The 22,197-nt window shown below is 37.4% G+C and overlaps 3 protein-coding genes across 3 annotated transcripts in view; 1 reads left to right on the top strand and 2 right to left on the bottom strand.

Annotated features, from left to right (window-relative positions):
- Positions 1–1,540: 1,540 nt before the first annotated feature.
- Positions 1,541–8,250, bottom strand: LOC129795399 (uncharacterized). Its single transcript, XM_055836638.1, has 2 exons — positions 6,979–8,250; positions 1,541–2,382 (listed from the first exon to the last, which is right to left on the bottom strand). The coding sequence occupies exons 1-2, from the start codon at positions 7,969–7,971 to the stop codon at positions 1,660–1,662; spliced, it is 1,716 nt and encodes a 571-aa protein (XP_055692613.1). The 5' UTR covers positions 7,972–8,250; the 3' UTR covers positions 1,541–1,659.
- A 105-nt stretch (positions 8,251–8,355) lies between these two features.
- LOC129795410 (GTP-binding protein 128up) lies at positions 8,356–12,061 on the bottom strand. Its single transcript, XM_055836651.1, has 3 exons — positions 11,832–12,061; positions 10,791–11,749; positions 8,356–8,534 (listed from the first exon to the last, which is right to left on the bottom strand). The coding sequence occupies exons 1-3, from the start codon at positions 11,871–11,873 to the stop codon at positions 8,432–8,434; spliced, it is 1,104 nt and encodes a 367-aa protein (XP_055692626.1). The 5' UTR covers positions 11,874–12,061; the 3' UTR covers positions 8,356–8,431.
- Positions 12,062–12,687: 626 nt separating this feature from the next.
- LOC129795395 (matrix metalloproteinase-2-like) overlaps positions 12,688–22,197 on the top strand; it is a 42,623-nt gene continuing 33,113 nt past the window's right edge. Inside the window, exons 1-2 of the mRNA XM_055836633.1 lie at positions 12,688–12,802; positions 14,698–14,785. Of these exons, the coding sequence (XP_055692608.1) occupies positions 14,774–14,785 (12 nt within the window). The 5' untranslated portion in view covers positions 12,688–12,802; positions 14,698–14,773. The remainder of the gene's footprint in view (positions 12,803–14,697; positions 14,786–22,197) is intronic.

The following is a 22,197-nucleotide window of genomic DNA, read 5'->3' as shown; positions in this document are numbered from 1 at the left end:
CGCGTCCGTTAAAATTCAAATTTTTGACCTTCACAGACGCTGTTATACGGTGGAAGTTATAAAAAAATGTATAGAAAAAGTAGACATTTTGATTTTTTTTACAAAAGCAACAGGAAAAGGAAGAAAACTAAAGATTTTCTTGCAAAAAATGAGTCCATTTAGCTCTCTAAAATAAACATTTCCATCCAAGAAAGTAATTAAATTGTTTGTTTTTGCTCCGCAAGTACATGTCCATTAAAATGTCAACTTCACTTTGCGCCATGAAAATACTTCTTTATTTCCACCTGTACCCCTTTCAGTCGTCAATTAGCCTCTGAGTAAAGGATAAAGAAAAATCTCTACAATAGAAAACAATCAGAGATAAAATAAATAGCAAGTTTTTCGATATAAAAAAAACGAAAATAAACTCTTTAAAAAGAAAAGCTAACGAAAAATTAAGGAAAATTGTTTAAAAAGAAATGTTTGACGTTAAAAACTTAACAAAAAACATATTTGCCAAACGTTAGAAAACAAGCGTTAGCTTTAAAATCATTATTGAAACAAGAAAGAAACAACAAACATTAGAAACGTCAGCGTTAGAAAAGAAAGATAATCGTTAGAAATTAATTGTCCTAATCTGATAATTAGTCTGAAAAAACCTCGAATTTCCTCAAAATATTAGACAATCTTCTAAATTAAAGAGGTTTCAACGGTTTCAATGGCGCCTCATTGATTTCTCCAAATATCTCCGCCATTTTTTATTAACCTTTTCGCGTTTTTTGGGTCATATACGTAGACCCAAACATGAAACATTTAATTTTTCCAAATTTTTATGAATTTAAAAGATTCTCCAAGTTAGAAATACATCAAATTCACGCAAAAGGAGCCAAAGAAGACGTTTTTCCTGAAACATGTCCTCTAAGGCTGCATTCAGCCCTTCCGATCGGCAAGTCGACCGGTCGATGAGGAATAGACGATTGGCCGATGAGGAAATGACGATCGGTAAATAGTGCAAATAATATCATTTTTTTGATATTATTTGGCCGAATTTGCCTAAAATTCGCATTTGCTAAGACTTTATAAAGATTAGCAAAGCGTTCTGTAATAGAATTTGCAAAAATAATTGATATTTTAAGAAAAAAAATTCCTGTCAAAAAAGTCAGCCGAACGGAAAGTGCTGCACTTTCCGTTCGGCTGACTTTTTTGACAGGAATTTTTTTTCTTAAAATATCAATTATTTTTGCAAATTCTATTACAGAACGCTTTGCTAATCTTTATAAAGTCTTAGCAAATGCGAATTTTAGGCAAATTCGGCCAAATAATATCAAAAAAATGATATTATTTGCACTATTTACCGATCGTCATTTCCTCATCGGCCGATCGTCTCTTCCTCATCGGCCAATCGTCTATTCCTCATCGACCGGTCGACTTGCCGATCGGAAGGGCTGAATGCAGCCTAAGAGCATTCATAGAATAAATATTGTGATAAAAGAGCGCATGTTTCAATGTTTTTATGTTTCACTGTTGGACGCGAAAGAGTTAAAATAAAACAAAGAACAAATTCTCTGTCCTTTTCCATTTTAATCATCAATTCATGCTACATACACATTTCATTCTTAAATAACAAATTCAACAATTTCTAATAAATAAATTAAATGGAGAGTCCTTCATGCCGCCGCGTTATTTGCGACTGAAGACTTTCCCGGTGAAGCGTCGAAAGTTGGGTGGTACCCCCTCAACGGGCAGCTCGCTGGGGGCTTCAGTTGTTGTCCGGACATGCGTGAATCCCTTTGGAATGGGTCCGATGATTTGAATTGGTTCTGTTCGGGGGATTTGAGGAATGGGCACAAAGCCATGCCCGCGGTAGCTCCATGTTTCAGTCGGTGTGACAATATCCCGGGACTCCCGACGCGGTACGGCTGGTGTGGACGACACCAGAGGCACCGGGAAGGGATCCTCGCTGCGTTGTAGCGTCCACAGGGGTGATGGACGGAAGCCAATTGGCAGGGAAGTCTCCCCAATGAATTCCTTCTTCAGCACCTCATTCCCACCTTTCACCCCCTTTGTCTGCTTCTGCGGGCGACGTCTTCCTTCCGCTGGGAGATTTTCCCGTGGTGCAGCAACACGCCCATTCTTCAGTGTATCCACATAGCGCAGGGAGCCACGGAAGGGACGCGATTGCTCGCGCTTTGTGGTGGCTGTGATCTCCTCAAAATCATCCCTTCCCTCCATTTTGGTGGAAATCGTATCGACAATTCGTTCAATGAGACGCTTTTGGATTTTTCCGATTTTTGCCGCCATTTTGGGATCCATAACAATATCCTTGGAGACCGCCAGCTGGCTACTCTCCTTCTTCAGCTCACTCAGAACTTCCTGAATCATCTCACGATGATTGATGTCCACCTTTTGGGTACCAAAAAATGTATCAGTTTTATTAGACTTTCTTTTTTAAATTTATTTTATTATCAAAACCATCATGAGATGTGTGATGGAAGATCAAGGGAATGAGAAAGTTGTGACCTTATTGAAAATAATAATTAAAAAAAAAGTCAAGTTTAATTGCAAAATCACTTAAAATTAAACATTAAAATTGATAAATTTCTTTGTTTGAGGACGGAAATTAATAATTTTATTGCTGAATTTAATAGATTTAATTTTATTTGCAATAAAATTTGTATTATTTCTGTCCCAAATAATCATTCAGTGAGAAATTTTTTTCCAAAATATTTTTGCAAAAAAATCAATAAAAATTAAGAAAAATAAAAAGAGGTAATAGGGGACTTTCGGGGTACAACAACGTGAGGGCGTTAATCAACAATATATTAGAGGCGTATAGATCACATTTTTCTTGAAAAAGAAAATTAGAATCTATTGAATTCCCTCAATTTTCCTCCAAGAAAAATCCTTAAATTCCCCAATAAATTAATGAGAAACTTAAAATAGCAAAATATTTCGATATTTCCATCAATATTTTTTTAAACAATAAAAAATTGCAAAATTAAATTAATAAAAGTTAATCTAGGTCGCAAATTTTGTGTGTTAATTTCGCAGTGCAGAAATAAATCGAATAATAAAATCTATTCTTATTATTTTTAAAGAATTATTGCTTCAAACTAAATAATTTTAATGGGGTGAATAAAATTTTGTGAAGTACAAAAGATTTTATCTGTTTTTTCTGCAGGCAGCCATCTTTATTTTTTTTTGCTTTTTTATTTTAATCTTTACATAAGATAAACTAAAAAAAATCATATTAAATTAAAATGTTTTTAATTTCAAAACAACTGCACAAAAACTTGACTTTTTTTTAAAAATAATTGTTAGAATTATTTAAAATTATTTAACAACATTAATTTTATATTAAATCACAAATAAAATCTCACATTGACAGTTAAAGAAATAAGAAGAAGAATTAGAAGTTCTCTTTGATTGGTTCAGAAACTCAAGCTGAGTGTTCATTGGTTAATTCAAAGGGGTGTTTATTTGTTGAATATTTGACCAATTTTTACCCAATATTTTGACAAATATTGTCAATTTTTTAAGAATTGTTTTTTTTTTAATTTTATTTACCTCCTAAATTATAAAGTGAAGGCTTTTAACGTAGGTACCTTTACGGCATTTTATCTTTAATATCCTTCCGTTTCGATCATTAAAATTGTTTTTCATTAATTTCAATGATTTCAATCATTCTAACTGTATTTTGAATATTTTTTTCATGAAAATTTATAAGGTTTTATGCTGTTTTTCGTGGATTTTAAGCTTTTTATTGCATTTTCCATTCTATTTCATTATATCAATTGATTGTTTCTAATTTTTTAATCTATTACGTATTATTTTAGCTGTGTTTCTTTCAGACACAGCTTTTGTGTACCGAGCAAAATCAAAAGTCGTCAGATCGGGCTCAAACTTGGTATGAGCACGAATTAGGGTCCCCACATTCCAAAAAACGTATGCGCCAAAAAAATTTTTTTCCGGCCGGCCGTCCGTCCGTCCGGCCGTCCGTAGTACAACGTTAAATTTCAAGAGAACGGTAATAGATAGAGACTTGCGGTAAACGGCAAAGTTTAAATATCGACTGGAAGACATCCGATTATGATGTCAAATTTTACCCCCCACCCCTCCGTCCGCCATTTTGAATAACCTCAAAATTTTGTTTTGCCTATATCTCAGCCCCTATAATAGCTAAAAATCTGAAATTTTGATATGTTGTAGGGGACATCAATACCTTTCCAACGATACCTCATTTTCGAAAATCGGTCAAGCCGTTTAGTCAATATGGCCGCCACAATTTTTCATCGAAAATCGACCATAACTCGAAAACGGCTTGACCGATTTTGATCAACCCGGGGTCAAATGAAAGATCTCAACAAACCCTACAACTCTCTAGAACATCGGAAGTTTCAAAAATGACCGCTAGGGGGCCAAAAATCAAAAACAAAATTTTCGATGAGTTTTCGATGAATATCTCGAAAACGGCGACATAAATTTTTTTCATTTTTTGATATGTTATAGCTGACTATATTATCTATCACCATGCCAAAAATGAAGAAAATCTATGGATCCGTTCTCGAGATATAGCCTTACAAAGTTGGCATGTCATATCTCGGGTTCTACAAGTCCGATCTTGATCAACTCAAGCGCAAATGAAAGGTTTCGTGAAACTCTACAAATGTCTAGAACATTGCAACTTCGAAAAATGACCGCAAGAGGCGCTAAAATCGAAAACAAAGTTTTCGAAAATTTCGAACTCGAATTTTTCGAAAATGGCGACATAAATTTTTTTCATTTTTCGATATGTTATAGCTGACTTCAAGACCTTTCGAACAAAAAAAAAATTATGAAAATCTATGGATCCGTTCTCGAGATATGGCCTTCTAAAGATTTCTTAGGGCATGACTTTTCTACTTCTTTTAGCTGTGTTTCTTTCAGACACAGCTTTTGTGTACCGAGCAAAATCGAAAGTCGTCAGATCGGGCTCAAACTTGGGATGAGCACGAATTAGAGTCCCCACATTCCAAAAAACGTATGCGCCAAAAAAATTTTTTTCCGGCCGTCCGGCCGTCCGTCCGGCCGTCCGTCCGCCGTGGTTCAACCCTAAATTGCAAGAGAACGGTAATAGATAGAGACTTGCGGTAAACGGCAAAGTTTAAAAGTCGACTGGAAGACGTCCGATTATGATGTCAAATTTTACCCCCCACCCCCGCGTCCGCCATTTTGGATAACCTCAAAATTTTGTTTTCGCTATATCTCAGCCCCTGTAATAGCTAAAAATCTGAAATTTTTATATGTTGTAGGGGCCATCAAGACCTTTCCAACGATGCCTCATTTTCGAAAATCGGTCAAGCCGTTTAGTCAATATGGCCGCCACAATTTTTCATCGAAAATCGACCATAACTCGAAAACGGCTTGACCGATTTTGATCAACCCGGGGTCAAATGAAAGATCTCAACAAACCCTACAACTCTCTAGAACATCCGAAGTTTCAAAAGTGACCGCTAGGGGGCCAAAAATCGAAAACAAAATTTTCGATTAGTTTTCGATGAATATCTCGAAAACGACGACATAAATTTTTTTCATTTTTTGATATGTTGTAGCTGACCATATTATCTAACTTCATGCCAAAAATGAAGAAAATCTATGGATCCGTTCTCGAGATATAGCCTTCCAAAGTTGACATGTCATATCTCGGGTTCTACAAGTCCGATCTTGATCAACTCAAGGGCAAATGAAAGGTTTCGTGAAATGTCTAGAACATTGCAACTTCGAGAAATGACCGCAAGAGGCGCTAAAATCGAAAACAAAGTTTTCGAAAATTTCGAACTCGAATTTTTCGAAAATGGTGACATAATTTTTTTTCATTTTTCGATATGTTATAGCTGACTTCAAGACCTTTAAAACAAAAAAAAATTTATGAAAATCTATGGATCCGTTCTCGAGATATAGCCTTCTAAAGATTTCTTAGGGTATGACTTTTCTACTTTTCCCGACTCTGCGCGTATTTAAATTAATTTGCGTTCTAGTTTGCTCTCACAAAATTGGTACACTGAAAGAAACACAGCTCCCGTAAGCTTGGTCAGCTTACCAGTACATTTTTTTCATCTCTAGCTAAAAATTCGAAAATTTTTTTATGCTTCAATTTAGTACAATTTGGATAGAATTTACTACAAGTTGTATTTGAATTTAATACGTATTTGGTTTGATTTTAATACTTTTTTTTAAAGCTTTTTCTCCTCACAGTGTGAGCCTGTTTAGGGCAAAATTCCGAATCATTTCATTTTTTAGCTTGAATTTAGTATTCTTTAAGCTTCAATTTAGTCATTTTTTAAGGCTTTCTGTCGCATAAATCTGAACCACTTGAAGACCAATGTATATTACATTTAAATCATCCTCCTCTTGACCGCAACTCCGATGAATTTTCCACAATAAATGCTGAATATTTTTAATATTTTTTCTGTGAATCATTCGAGTATTTCTCAAGATAATCACACCTTCAATTAATTTTTTTCTCATAAAAAATCGAATATTTTAGAATTTCCATAAAAAAAAATCGAAAAAAACGGAATATTTGTTGTAAAATATAAATATCCGTTAATTTTTTACCTGCTGCTCACTCTATGAGCAGGTTAACATTCACTAGAAAATGCGCTATAATTAACTGCGTTTCGTTCATTCAAAATGTTTTTCACTCCGTTTCAATCATTTTACATTTTGAATATTTTTGCATGAAAATTTTTAAGGTTTTGTTCTTTTTCTTGCATTTTTCGTGCTATTTCATTATCTCAATCGATTGTTTCTGATTTTTTTTTAATGCTTTAAGTATTAGTTTTCAAAAAAAATATTGAATTTTACAGAATTTTCATAAAAAAAATTCAAAAAAAACGGAATATTTGCTCCAAAATGTGAATATCTTAATATTTTAAATTTTTAATTCTCACTCCATGAGCAGGTTAACATTCACTAGAAAATGCGCTACAAATTAAAGAAAAATTAGTTGTTACTTACAGCTTGCTTATTGCTGGAATTCTGAACGAGATTAATGGCTGATCCATCTGCGGCTTCCTTCGTATTCTTCCGCAGGAAATTCTTCCTTTTTGTCGGATCGTAGAATAAATTCCTCCTTGGTGGTGCTGTTGGATGCTGCGTTGTCTTCCTCTGCACTTCCTGCGTGACATCGTGCACCTCAATTGGGGTGGCACTGGTGGTTATTTGCGATGCTGGCACCCCAAAGCGTGTCCTGTTGCGATAGAGCTCCTCCAGGAAGCGCCTATTATCGCTGTTGGTTACCTTGAAGATTGGCTTCCCATCGGTGTGCGCCGCTGTCTCCGATTGGGTCTCATTGATCTTCAGCAGGGGCATGAAGCGTTTCCGCGTGGAGTTGCTGTAGCGATACTTTTTGACTTGTTTGGGGACTTGGGGGGTTGTATTTGGGTCCACCTCATCGGCGGCCGTGGCACGTGTTTCCCGCGGAGATTCTTGTGGGAAGACGAGGATGAGTTCATTTTCGGGGGAATCCCCATCAAAGGAACGCAGAAAGTCTTGTTTTGTGGCATTCCCGGTCATTTCTGTTGGATAGATAACGAGGACCCCGTTGGCATTTGCTCGATTCTCAATTGTGGACGTTTCAGTGGTTGTTTGATCTTCTTCTTCTTCCCGGTCAAAGCGAACATCCTCCGTTGTTAGGAGTTCCGTTGTAAAATCTCCCGTACTAATGGTATCCATCTCCGTGGTGACGTCTTGAGGGCTACTACTGCTGCTTTTGGGGGATGCCTCCGTTGCAATTGTGACGGAAAAATTGCAACAACGCACATTCATCTCATCGGGGCACTGGAGGACACGTGAGAAGTACATTTCATCCTCAGGAGATGCCCGGAAGACACCACGACACATATTAACAGGCAAACACGGACACATATCGATGTATTCATCAGCCCAGGAGCCCCCCATCAGGGCTCCCAGCTGTAAAGCCATCACAACCACTAAACACTTCATCATCATCACACACACGGCTCAAGCAACAAACGGAACCGCCACCAATGCACTACAAATTCCAACTAAACATCCACCTGTACATAGTTTGGGGCTTTTATACCTCATCCGCCTTTTCTCCCGGATACCCCGCGCTTGACAAATTTTTACGAGGGGCTCTTAATGCCCCCCCTTCCCCCGTCAACACCCAAAAATCCCCCCCTCCCTGTCCTTCCTCACAACCGTCCATTGAGCAATCTGTGAGAAATTTTTTTCCTCAATGAGAGTGAAAAGAAATTTTGGCCAAAATCAATGCTTCAACGCACCAGAGGTTGATTTTTGCAGGAACACCAATTTCTGGGGAACTCTCAAACACACCGCTACACCTCAAGGTAGTCAGAGACGCACGATAAATTTTCTTTCTGCCCTGAATTCAATAACTTTATTAATTTCTTTCAATCGTAATTCATCAGCAGCGGCTGTTTTTTCATTAGATTTTCTTAACAATCTGCACGACATCTTCATCATTGAGTATGTGATCGATGCCCACCTTTTGCGGTTGATGCTTCACCGAAGATCCCCACACTAGGGCACTAGAAGAAAATGAAAGGGGGGAAAACAACACACATTAATAACATAAAGTAAGACGACCCTTTTTATCACAACGAAGCAAAATGCAAAAACTTTCACTTTCTCATTGATAAGCGAAGAGGCAGGTACAAAAATTCAAAAGTTAATTAGATTGAGCAATTTCGGCAAATAACCGACTGACGAAATAGATTTTTTGTTATTTGAAAAAAATTAAAGGTCAAAAAGAAAACATTTTGGGGGGAAATATTGCCCCTTAGAGGTAGGCAATTTTTGTTTCTGCTAATAACGCCCCTTGTGGGCATTTCTCAAAGTTGCAATGTTCGAGACATTTGTAGAGCTTCCTGAAACCTCTGTTTTGAGTCCAATTTGATCAAAATCGGTCAAGCGGTTTTCGAGTTATAATTTAAAAAAAAAGTTTCGAATTTATGTTGGCTATATGGGCTCTTATTATGCTAAAGGGCTGAATCGATTTTTAATTTCATTCAGGCATGTCACATTTTTTAACCCTTGGAAGACCAACAATTTTAACCTTATTTTTCTCTCAAAAAACAAACATTTTTCTAACTGTTCTTTCTACGAACTTGAGCTAATTGAATTTTTCTACACATTTTCCTACAAATTTCAATTCCATGACGATTTAAAGTGGTCCTGGGGTGCAGTGGATAGAGCGCTTGAGTGCGCATCCAAAGGTCGCCGGTTCGAATACAGAACCCGGCAACGCGCCCCATCTGCCAACGTGCAATTAGATCACGTTGACCGGTTGGATCAGGAGATTGATACACTCCTATCCGTAAAATGGCCCACACGTGGTAGTATCTAGCAAGGCCGCCCACTACTTCTCCGCAAGGGGAACAACAACATCATATAGGGCGGCCGGCCCTGTTCCTATATGGGACGTATCAATCAACGAAGCAATGCTTCATGCATGCAAAAATGCAATATCTTGACGTCATTCTTTGCAGTTTTCAGTGTTTCTGAGTTTTTATTTTTCTAATAATTGATCTCTACCTGCAATCTATTCGTATCCTGAGTGTTTTCTCACTTGAGGTCATGAGACTCATGTTAAAAGAAGTAAACTCCTTTCTAGCTAAAGCTACTTTGACACGTGCATAATGCGTCAACCAGGACCAAGAAACCCTTGAAATTCGCTTGAAATATTGAAATTTCAGTACCAAATTCTAATATTTCAAAGATTTCTTGGTCGCTCAATAAGGCCCTTTGGTGGTAATTTTCAGTCAGATTCAAATTAGCAGATTTTAACAAGATTATGCAATTCTAACGATTTATGTTTCTTTTCTAACGTTGCGGTTTTTAAATTAATTCTTATTTTAATTAATTGTAAAGCCTTGAGTTTTTTTTTAATCTAACGTTTGACATTTGTTTTTAAGCATTTGACATCTATTTCAACGCCTAAAACATTAATTTTCCACACATTTACGTTTATTTTTTAAAATTTAAACATTTCCTTTCTATCATTTGAGATTTATTTTAATAATTAACGTTCTTTTTCTAATGCTTGACATTTGTTATCGTTTGAGGTTATTTCTAATGTCTTGATGTGTTCTTTTCAAGTAATTATCATTCAACGTTTGAATTTTGCAGACATTTCTAGTTTTTGGCGGTTTTTTTTTGTAAAAATGTTAATAAATTTATCTTTTTGATCAAAAAGATTTTTTTTGGCATCCAAAAGAAACTGCGGGGAAATCATCTTATTGGATGGAACCCGTAACAAAGTAAAATAAAATAAAAAATAAAAGAAACTGATCAGTCTGATCTTTTGGGAAGGTAAGACAGATGTTACACCGTCTAGTACTTCGTTAAAAGTTCTTAAACATTATAAAAATTTATGGTTTAAATCTACCAGAAATATTGTCTTCTAACAATTTAAAATTTGCCAAAGAAAAATGAAAGAAATATACATGAATATCAATGCATAAACTCCTTTTTTCAAAATGTTTAATAAATATTCTCAGAAATCTAATGAATATTCCGAAATATTCCTCAAATATTCGTTTAATATTGTTCAATATTCTGTTTATTTTTTTTTTTGGAAATTATTGCAAATTTCACATTAAATTGGGCTAAATTACGAAATATTTCGCCCATTGCATCAACACTTATCGAGAGAGTTACTTAAAATTATTATTTTAAAAAAATACTTTGATACGACACTTACTAATGCAAGCGTCATTTTTCAAAGGACAAACGGACAAATCATTTAAAAACAAAAACAAAAATAAATTAAACAAAAAACTCACTATTTGAACTCCTTGGCAATGGAGCGATGGAGTTTGTTGCAGAAATCCTCAACTGATGTCCTTTCGGTGTGCAGGACAACGGGGGAACTGTAGTCGGGCAGCTGCCCTTTGGGTTTCGTGTAGATCCGGATGAGCCGCAAGTATTCCCACATAAGTTCGAGGAGATCATCGAAATTCCAACGATGATGCGCCGAAATGGGGACACAATGGGGGATCTTGTAGATGACGTCCAGCTCCTCAATGCTAATCTGGTCAATCTTGTTCAGGAGATAGATGCAGGGGATGTAGATGCGATTGCCCTCAATCACGTCAATGAGGTCATCACTTGTGGCGTCGTAGCGTAGCGTAATGTCAGCATTGTGGATCTTATATTCGGACAGGATGGTCTTCACGGTGTCCAGGTCGAGTTCCGATTGGGCAACAGTTGCATTGAGATTGATGCCACCCTTGTCTTTCTTCCGGAAGTGAATGTTGGGCGGTTGCTTGTTGAGTCGAATGCCGAAACCCTCCAATTCGTGCTCGAGCAGCTTCTTGTGGTGCAACGGCTTCAGCACATCCAGCACCATGAAGATGAGATTGCACGTACGCGCCACGGCAATCACCTGCCTACCACGACCTTTGCCATCCTTGGCACCCTCAATGATTCCCGGAAGATCCAACAATTGAATCTTGGCGCCTTTGTATTTAATGCATCCTGGGACAGTGGTGAGCGTTGTGAATTCATACGCCGCCACTTCGGAGTACACCCCCGCCAAATTGGACAGGAGTGTTGATTTCCCCACCGAGGGGAACCCCACGAAGCCAACACGCGAATCTCCCGTCTTGGCAACTTCGAAGCCCTGCTCGCTGGCACCGCCACCGCCCTTTGGGGTGATCAATTCACGTCTCAGCTTAGCCAAGCGTGCCTTCAGGAGCCCCAAATGTCCCGCCGTGGCCTTATTCTTCTGCGTCCTGGCCATCTGTAGCATTAAAACAAAAAAATCATAACATTGTAGCGTGTCGTTGTGGCTACCGCCGGGAAATTAGTATTTTTCCACTCACCTCCGACTCAATGGCGGCAATTTTCTCCAAAATCGTACTCATTGCAACGTCTTTAGCAACTCAGCACTTGATCTAATATGAAAAATCGCGAAGAAAATGGGAAAATCTTCACATATTTTCACGATGAAAAAATCTTTTATTGCGTGGAGCAATCCGCTGTGAAAATGAGGTTATGAATGGGATGAGGATTATGCTGCAGTGCTTATTGGCGCGATGCAAATGCTTCACGCGCTCTAAATATGGAGGGAAAATTTGAATGAAAAAAGAAACGTTTTGTCTTAATAAAAAGAAAATTCCACCAGGGATAAATAGCAAATCCTGCAAATCCTAGAAGATATCCTGGATGATTTATTCTAACAAGAATATGTGGACTTTAAGGAGAAATTTCATAAGAGAAAGATATGTATGCTCAAATGATTCATGCAGCCGATGCTGCAATGCCGAAATAAATAATTTATAAAAGAAATAATCAATTAAAAATAATTAAATTTGATTGATTTCAAGAGAAAAAGATAATTTTCTCCATTTTCCCAAAGAAAAAGAACAATGGAAAATCTGCAGAAGCTCTACAATACGACAAAACATTTAAATAATGCAAATAGTGAGTGTTAAAATGGGATTCTCAAAGAAAATTTAATTAATTTCTGCACAATTTCCTCTCAACAGCAAATAATGGGAAGAAACTCGAGCCGGATGGTGCTGGGACGTCCAAGAATCTCTATGAAAACCTCCCAGGGTGCTCAAAAGCTTCCGGAAGCACAAGTGAGCTCAATGGTGAGAAGAATCTAAAGAGGAAGCTCCCAGATTCCGTTCTTGAGGTGAAGGAAATGATAAAGAAGGCGGGAAAGAATCAGGGAGGCACAAAATGGAAGCTAATCCCGGTGCAGAAGGATGATAAGAATGGAGAGTCAACGAAGAAGAATTCGATGAACTCAGTGGAGACACCTAAATTGCCTCCAAGATCTTCAATGGTGAGTCCCATTTATCCTTTACAATTCCTTAATTTCGATTTTTCTTCAATATTTCAATCAAAGTAGGCAGAAGCATAGAAGATTTTTAAAATGGCTGCTAAGAGGGCCATTGGCTCAGAACAGACGGCCGTGGCTTTTGGTTGACGTCTTCGCGATGCAACTTTTTGGATGCGACTTTTTTGCGCAGACATAACCTCAAAGCAACTTTTTTGTGTGAAAAAAGTGAGAAATACGGGAAAAAATGCATTGCAGTGCCCCCGGAGGGCTTCCCGTATGCTCTTGATGCATTTTTCAGGTGAAAATTCGCACAATTCTTTTTTTTTGTCACAAAAATCTTTCGAGGCAACTTTTTTGGCACTTGGAGGCAACTTTTTGGAAGCGACTTTTTTGAGGAAACATTTTTGAGGAAACTTTTTGGAAGCGACTTTTTTGAGGAAACATTTTTGAGGAAACTTTTTGGAAGCGACTTTTTTGAGGAAACATTTTTGAGGAAACTTTTTGGAAGCGACTTTTTTGAGGAAACATATCCTCAAAGCAACTTTTTTTTGTGCAAAAAAAATTGAAAAATGTGGGAAAAACTGCATTGCAGTGCCCCCGGAGGGCTTCCCGTATGCCCCTAAAGTCAATTTCCACCCGAAAATTCGCACAGGAACTTGAAGTTCGTACACTTTTTAATACACTTTTTTTCATTCCGGAACGGTATGATGTGTGCCCGGAAAGTACCATAAGGGCCTGGAATTTCAGCAGGATGACTGCCAATTGCACCAGGAAGTTTCTAAGGGATCTTAGGAACTTCCTTTTCATCACCCGGCTTTTCCTTGTGTTATCTTTGGGCCAAAATCTGAGTGTATAAAAATGTTTTACGAAATTGCAAATATGACTTCCTTCAAGTTCCTGTGCGAATTTTCGGGTGGAAATTGACTTTAGGGGCATACGGGAAGCCCTCCGGGGGCACTGCAATGCAGTTTTTCCCACATTTTTCAATTTTTTTTGCACAAAAAAAGTTGCTTTGAGGATATGTTTCCTCAAAAAAGTCGCTTCCAAAAAGTTTCCTCAAAAAAGTCGCTTCCAAAAAGTTTCCTCAAAAATGTTTCCTCAAAAAAGTCGCTTCCAAAAAGTTTCCTCAAAAATGTTTCCTCAAAAAAGTCGCTTCCAAAAAGTTGCCTCCAAGTGCCAAAAAAGTTGCCTCGAAAGATTTTTGTGACAAAAAAAAAAAGAATTGTGCGAATTTTCATCTGAAAGTGCATCAAGAGCATACGGGAAGCCCTCCGGGGGCACTGCAATGCATTTTTCCACGTATTTCTCACTTTTTTGCACACAAAAAAGTTGCTTTGAGGTTATGTCTGCGCAAAAAAGTCACATCCAAAAAGTTGCATCGCGAAGACGTCAACCAATAGTCACGGCCGTCTGTTCTGAGCCATTAGGATTTTTTGAATCTTCACAAATTAAAGATTATTTTAGGATTTTATTTAATTTGTTAAAAAATCATAGAAACCATCTCCTATTTTAATTTAAACAAGTTCAATAAAGAAAGATAAAAAATGAAGACATTTTTCAAGTGTTTTGTCTTATTGATTTTGCTAATGAACTATTGTGGCGTCGTTGCAGGGTTTTTCTTCTTGTTTCTCATGAAAATATTTAAAGAAAAATCAAAAAATTCGAATGAATTGTCGGAAATATCATTTAAAACGTCAAATCACACTGATCAAGAGTTCAAAGTGCAAGAAAAGAATCAAAAGCATCAACAGCAGCATGATTTCAGTGTGGTAGAAAAATTCGTTGATAAAAGGACGCCATCAGGCGCCATCTTCAACATAACCTTTCTTTCCGTTCACATTCATTTGTGGTTTTTCAGTAAGATTGTTTTTGTTTTCTCTTATTTTTCACACTCCCAGAAACTCATGACGGGAAATCTCGCACAAATTATGGAAATTGAGAAAGGGAGGGATCCTTTTGCAGATAACTATCTCTATGAGACATACGGTAAGTGAAATGCATAAGAAAAAAAAACTTACTTATGTACATAACATGGAGAAAGTTCTTAAAATTGAGAGATTTTTAAACTTTGTTCAAATTAACCTTGCACTGGGTATGATGTAAAAAAAAGTTTATAGGTTATGACGTGGAGAAGAAGTGACCAATAAGAATGCTTTCTCAAATGCTATCGCAGCCAATCACAGAGTTTTTCTCTAAATAACATTGAATCTTCTTCTTATTCATTTACTTTTCTAATGCAGTATTGATTTGAATACAGTTGAAAATTTTTGAGAATCATCATCGAGATTATCGAAAATTCTTAAAAATAAGCTGATTTTCTTGAAAAATCTATCATTTTTCTGCTCAGAAAAGAAATTTTATACAATTTTTAATGATTTTTAAAATAATTTTGGTTCACTCAATACCTTCATCAGGTCCTCAGAAAACAATTAATTGACAATTAATTAAGAACTTTTTCCCTTAAAAATGTCTTTTTACGTGAATTCTTTGAAAAAAAAAAAAAGAATTTTTTAAAAAGAATATCAAAAAAATATTTTAGCAAATTTGCAAATGATAAAAGAGGGAACATATTCATGTGAGAAGATTCTACTGCTACGCAATGAACGTGGCCCCCTTCTCAATGCACTCTTCTATGAGATTGACCGTCCATTGCCGGATAACATCCAGGAAGGGCAACTTGTGCGCTGCATTGGGAGGTTTAATCACAAAATGCGATTTGTTATTGATAAAATTTCACCCACAAATGCGGCTTTTGTGGAACTCGCCACACGTCTTCATGCAATTTGCTATTTTACCATTAACAAGGATAAGAAGATGTAGAGAAAACAAACAAAATATGATGCATTTGGCGTCATTTAATTGTAAATTATTTACATTTTTTTTTGTTGAAATTATGAATTTTTAAAAATATTCAGAAATGAAGAAATTAATGAGAATTGAAGGGGACAGATGAAACTTTAAAAAAATTGTCAAGAATTATTTTAATTGTATTTCTTAGATTTAAAATTAAATCTATTATTGAAAATTTCTTTTTGTTTTCAATTTTCAATTTAGGAAAAAAGTTAATCAGGAAGTTAGTCCTAAGAAGGCTCAGATTGAGGAGGAAAGACTTTAAAATAAGTACATAATTCAAGCCTAAACCGTAATAAAATCAAGCGTGAAATGTAGGTATTAATTTCACGTCTAAAAGGTGCTAAATTCAAGCCTAAGCACAGTACTAAAGCTAAGCCTATAACGTCCTAAATTCAAACTCAAACAGTACATACTAAATTCAAGCCTAAAACATCCTTAATTTAAACCTAAACTGTACTAAATTTAAGCTTAAAGACTATACTTAATTTTAGGCCTAAAGGGATACTAAAATTAAGCCTATAACGTTTTGGGTGGGAGCTCAGGTGCTCTCTTCGTAAGCCAATAATGTTCTAAATTCAAGCCTAATCAATACTAAATTTAAGTTTCAAGAATACTTAATTTTAAGCCTAAACCGTAGGTAAATCGAACGTAAAACGTAGGTACCAATTTCAAGCCTGAAAAATACTAAATTTAATGCTCAAAAAGTTCCTAAATCAAGCATATAACATCCTAAATTCAAGCCCAAAACGTCTTAACTTTAAGCCTAAAACGTCTTAGACTTAAACCCAAACAGTAGATACTAAATTCTAACCTAAAACGTCCTTAATTCAAAACCAAACAGTACATAATGAATTCAAGCTTAAAGATTACTTAATTTCAGGCTCAAAACGATACTATAATTAAGTTCTTAACTTTCTGAAATTAAGACTGAAAAATACTAAATTTAAGCCAAAAAAGTTTCTAATTCCAGCCCATAATGTTCTAAATTCAAGTCTACAACATCTTAAATTTCAGCTTTAAGATTACATAATTTCAGGCCTAAAATGATTGTTCGGAAAACTTATGAAATAAAATAATATTTGAATTTGGCGCGCAATCGAAGTGGTGAATTCGTGTGGTGAAAATAGAGAATGTAGGGAAAAAAGAATGATTTGGCGGCAAAAATGACAGATCGGTTTCGGAAGGCAAGGAATACGGATGCAAACGTGCCTGCTCCGTAATAAAGTGTAATTTATCGCGTATAATTCGGGGAATTTCGCGAACATTTATGGTCCTTCGCAAGAACCAGGACCTATGGAAGTGCAGTGAAGTGATGGTGCTTGGAATCGGCTGCAATTGGGGGGAGAATTGAGGAAGAAAATTTGATTAAGCAAAATCAAATGGCGTCTTCATGATTCGTAGAATTGCAGTTCGATTCCAAGAAAAATTCCACAATGGGTCCTCGGAGCGGCTGTGGGGCCGCAAATAAGGAAGTGTGTCACTCCCGGAGAGTGATATGGTAAATCTGTGAGTACAATTAGGAGTAAAAGACTCCAAAGTGACAAATTTGGCAGCAATTTATGTTGCAAATTTGACACGGAGGAACAAATAGGGGACTTCACCTTTTTGTCAGTGAAGTAAAAAATTAATAGGGGACGTCACCCATAAAAAGTAAAGTAAAAATTGTGTAAAATAACCGATTTTACAGCCAGAGTTTGAATTATTGGAAAGGATGCCTTAATTTAGGCACAAATGTTGAAATAATTTAGATGCATTTATTATTAATTGCATATAGAAAGGAAAGGTGAAAGGAAAGGTAACTTGAGAAAATTAAAATTCAATTTCTCATAATTTATAAAAAGGCGATCGTAAAATTATTTATTAATTTTTGTGCTTTATTAAAATGAATGAAAAATCATGTTTTGAAGGTTATTGAGTGCCTGCTAAGGTACTAACTATAAATAAAATGAGATTTACTCTTCCAAGAATTGTCCTAAGTGCTGGACAAATTCAAGCGGCCAACGTGCAGGCCAAAAAAGGTTTAAAGGTTGTCCTTAGTGCTGGACAAATTCAAGCGGCCAACGTGCAGGCCAAAAAAGGTTTAAAGTTTGTCCTAAGTGCTGGACAAACTCATGGGGCCAACGTGCAGGCCAATAAAGGTTATAATAGTTTGTCCTAAGTACTGGACAAACTCATGGGGCCAACGTGCAGGCCAATAAAGGTTATAATAGTTTGTCCTAAGTACTGGACAAACTCTTGGGGCCAACGTGCAGGCCAATAAAGGTTATAATAGTTTGTCCTAAGTACTGGACAAACTCATGGGGCCAACGTGCAGGCCAATAAAGGTTATAATAGTTTGTCCTAAGTACTGGACAAACTCATGGGGCCAACGTGCAGGCCAATAAAGGTTATAATAGTTTGTCCTAAGTACTGGACAAATTCATGGGGCCAACGTGCAGGCCAATAAAGGTTATAATAGTTTGTCCTAAGTACTGGACAAACTCATGGGGCCAACGTGCAGGCCAATAAAGGTTATAATAGTTTGTCCTAAGTGCTGGACAAACTCATGGGGCCAACGTGCAGGCCAATAAAGGTTATAATAGTTTGTCCTAAGTACTGGACAAACTCATGGGGCCAACGTGCAGGCCAATAAAGGGTATAATAGTTTGTCCTAAGTACTGGACAAACTCATGGGGCCAACGTGCAGGCCAATAAAGGTTATAATAGTTTGTCCTAAGTACTGGACAAACTCATGGGGCCAACGTGCAGGCCAATAAAGGTTATAATAGTTTGTCCTAAGTACTGGACAAACTCATGGGGCCAACGTGCAGGCCAATAAAGGTTATAATAGTTTGTCCTAAGTACTGGACAAACTCATGGGGCCAACGTGCAGGCCAATAAAGGTTATAATAGTTTGTCCTAAGTGCTGGACAAACTCATGGGGCCAACGTGCAGGCCAATAAAGGTTATAATAGTTTGTCCTAAGTGCTGGACAAACTCATGGGGCCAACGTGCAGGCCAATAAAGGTTATAATAGGTTGTCCTAAGTACTGGACAAACTCAAGCGGCCAACGTGCAGGCCAAAAAGGGTTTAAAAAAAAAAAATGTTTAAAGGTTGTCCTAAGTGCTGGACAAATTCAAGCGGCCAACGTGCAGGCCAAAAAGGGTTTAAAATAAAAAAAAAAAACAAGGGCTTGAATAGACTGTCCTCAGTTCTGGACATTTTTAAAGGCTATGGTGCAGGCCAAACCAGTTCCTCCGGGAACAAACTGTCATCTGTCATCGATGCTGGACATCAACAGGCCTAAGCGCTGGCCATAATATGTCCTACGAAGGTTGAAGGTTTCGACTAGTCTTTGATGTTGAAAAAAGATTATTCGAAGGTCTACGAAGCATACAAATAGTTCCTTCGGGAACGAAATGTTAATAGTGTTGAACATTTAAGGTGGTTTATTGCTAACCGTACAATCTGTCCGTAGTTCCGGACATTTAAAGGGCGTCGTGCTGAGCAGGATGTTTCCTTTGAGAACACATTTATTCATTATGGAAATATAAAGGACTTAATTGCTGGTCATCGTATTTCTTTGGGAAATTGCTTTCTCAATGATGGATTATTGAGGGCTTTCGTTTTTTATTCATAATACCTTCAGCAATATATTTGAGGGCCTATGTACTGGCCACAATGTGTCCTGTGGGACTGGGAAAGAGTTTAAAGGTCATGAAGTTTCCTTGGAAACTTATTTGTTTAGTGTTTCCTTTCAAATCAAGAAATGGACAACTGATTGAACGTCGGTTTGAAAGAACGTATGGAAAAGTGGCTTCGTTTCAGAGCAATAGAGGGTCTCTGTGCTAGCCAAGAGGATCGTTTCAGTGCAATTGCAGTTTGGTACATCAAGTTGATTGGTCTTAGTACTGACCATAAGTTGTAGCTGAAAACAGCGATCATAGGTTGGTCGTTGTGAAGGTTTCATGTGGGCCTCGAAGCTCACTCGTCAAAGGTTTAATAGATATCCTTCGGGTTTTCAAGTGCTCTTGCAGTCTACTAACTGCATGAGGGGACATTTGACACATTAAAGGATAGATTGAATTCAGAATCGAATGAAAGAGTCGAAGCATTGGCAACACAGAGAGTGTTACTTTTCATGGAAACCAAGAAGGTAAATTATAGTAAAAGTACTGCATCGTGGTGTCCGAAATAAAAAGAGCATATTAGTCGTGTTCTATTGAAAGACATATGATCCAGAGAAGGATACACTCGATATTGAAGTCAAGGGTACATTTAAAACCTATATTGGTGGTCCTATTATTTTTCTCGACACTGTATGTTGATTGTTGAACAAGTGCAGATATTTAAGGTGTCCCGTCTGCATAAGATTTCGCAAACAAGGTTCAGGTTCTGCACTTTCTGGCTCATACTCTGACTTGATCAGCCTCGCAATCGACGATTAGAGATCTAATGTCACGAGTGACTATTAAATTTAAGGTCGATGGTGTTGTTTTGAAAATGTCCTGATGAAAGTTTCATTGGGGACAAGTTCCCAACGAGGGAGAAGTAAGGAGAGTCGCAAAGGGATATGCAGATGCGCCCACGGGGGGACAAGGGACGGTCATGAAGGATACATACGTAGATGTTGATTCACTAAAGGAACTGGATAATGGCAGTACGAAAGGGATAAAGTGCTTGGAAGAGTCGTACGTGCCAAGGGTGATTCTTGATTAATCTCAAAAGCCCCACGGGTTAGAATAGAATAGGAATGGGATGTTCCGGGTGGATATACGAAAATCTCCATTGTCTGTCTAATGAGGAGATGAAGCTCTCCAGGTTGTCTGAGAACAGCTGATGATCGTGTTATGAATAAGCTTTAGCCAGTAGAGACGCAGTGTGAACTGTTATTGGAGGAGTTGTAGCAATTAATAGAGGTATTCGGAGAAAGGAATGAAGCCGCAGTGGAAGAATGAAAGCTGTTATAGTCATTTGAATGTTCTACCATCGAAATGAGAAAGCTATGAACTTAATGAATTCCTGGATAGGCTTGATCAAGTTTAAGCAGTGTCACCTTTCTTTAAAGTGGACGTGATACGAGTTGCTCACGTGATCAAGAATTCTTGTCAGAAGTTGTGGTAGCGTTTGCCTCACCGAATTTGGCTGACGCAGTCAGGGAGTCCGGTGATTGTAGAAGTGCGAATGTCAGCAGAATTTATGTTCTGATCGGAAGAAGGAATCAGTCGATTATAGTATTGCTCGAGTTAATTATATACATATTCAGCGAGTTCAGATTGAACGGAATGGCCGATATTGGTGTCGAAGCAAATCTAAAAAGAGGCTAAGGTAAAGACAAGTTACAAAGGCAGAATTAGCATCTCGTTGATCGTAAGAAACATTCAGTGAAGAAAACCGTAGTTGAAGGTAATTAAATGACAAGGTGTTAAGTCACAGATCCGGATGGAAGTAGCATTTGTGACACGAGTTGCAAGATTTCCCGTAGGGTTCAGACAGGAGGCGTGTAAGGCAATTAAGCAGATTTGCATTCGTAGGCTGATGCAAATAAAAAAGTGCAAATTGTAAAGTATGCTGCGATTCATATGAAGCCTTTAGGAAGATGTTAAGGGTCGGTGAGTAGACCTCCCGAGTAGCGATTCGGCGGGATCGCTCCAAATAATGTTGCAGTAAGAAGATCTTGCAGGTTGGGAAGTGGAGCCTGAAGTTTAGCATAGCGTCAAACGTGTAGAAGAGGATGTCAAAGAATTCTAAGTATGGTTGGCACTGGCGTTACAGTGGCAGCCCTTGTAGATGATATCAAAGTACGCAGTGGATAAGATTGACAATAGCGTAACTGTGGCTATCGCTAGAGAATTTGACAATAATTACATGAGGTAGATCTATAAATTGAGGTTCTAGAAGATTTCTAAGGGCAAAAGAGACATATTAGAGCTCGTGGAGTCAGTAATGTCCATTGAGCTGAATACATCGAGACATAGTGGATAAATTACGAATTAGAAATTCGACAGCTGGAAGTTGTCGAGAAGCAGTAACATCAATGGAAGCGGAACTCAATAGTGGCTGGAAGCTGAAGAATTTAGTTGTAGAGTGTCAACAGGAACTATGAGGTAATAGCAGTTGCAGAGGAATTTTTTGTCAGCTAGGGATAGTAGCGTTTGACAAAGGAAACAGTTGAGAAGGACGCTACACAATGAATAGGTCGAGCTATCGAAAGGAGATCATAAGTAGTAAAGCAGGACCGCCAAATCTTTCCATTTTTTGTGGAAATCGAAAAGAAGAGATGTTTGATGCTCAGCGGTATGCTTCCGCTCAAAGAGGGGACTGTTCGGAAAACTTATGAAATAAAATAATATTTGAATTTGGCGCGCAATCGAAGTGGTGAATTCGTGTGGTGAAAATAGAGAATGTAGGGAAAAAAGAATGATTTGGCGGCAAAAATGACAGATCGGTTTCGGAAGGCAAGGAATACGGATGCAAACGTGCCTGCTCCGTAATAAAGTGTAATTTATCGCGTATAATTCGGGGAATTTCGCGAACAATGATATTAAAATTAAACCTAAAACGT

The sequence above is a fragment of the Lutzomyia longipalpis genome, chromosome 4, assembly GCF_024334085.1.
Source record: "Lutzomyia longipalpis isolate SR_M1_2022 chromosome 4, ASM2433408v1".
Taxonomy (NCBI): domain Eukaryota; kingdom Metazoa; phylum Arthropoda; class Insecta; order Diptera; family Psychodidae; genus Lutzomyia; species Lutzomyia longipalpis.
Note: the sequence above shows the minus strand (reverse complement) of the source record. Positions and strands in the feature narration are given on the sequence as shown.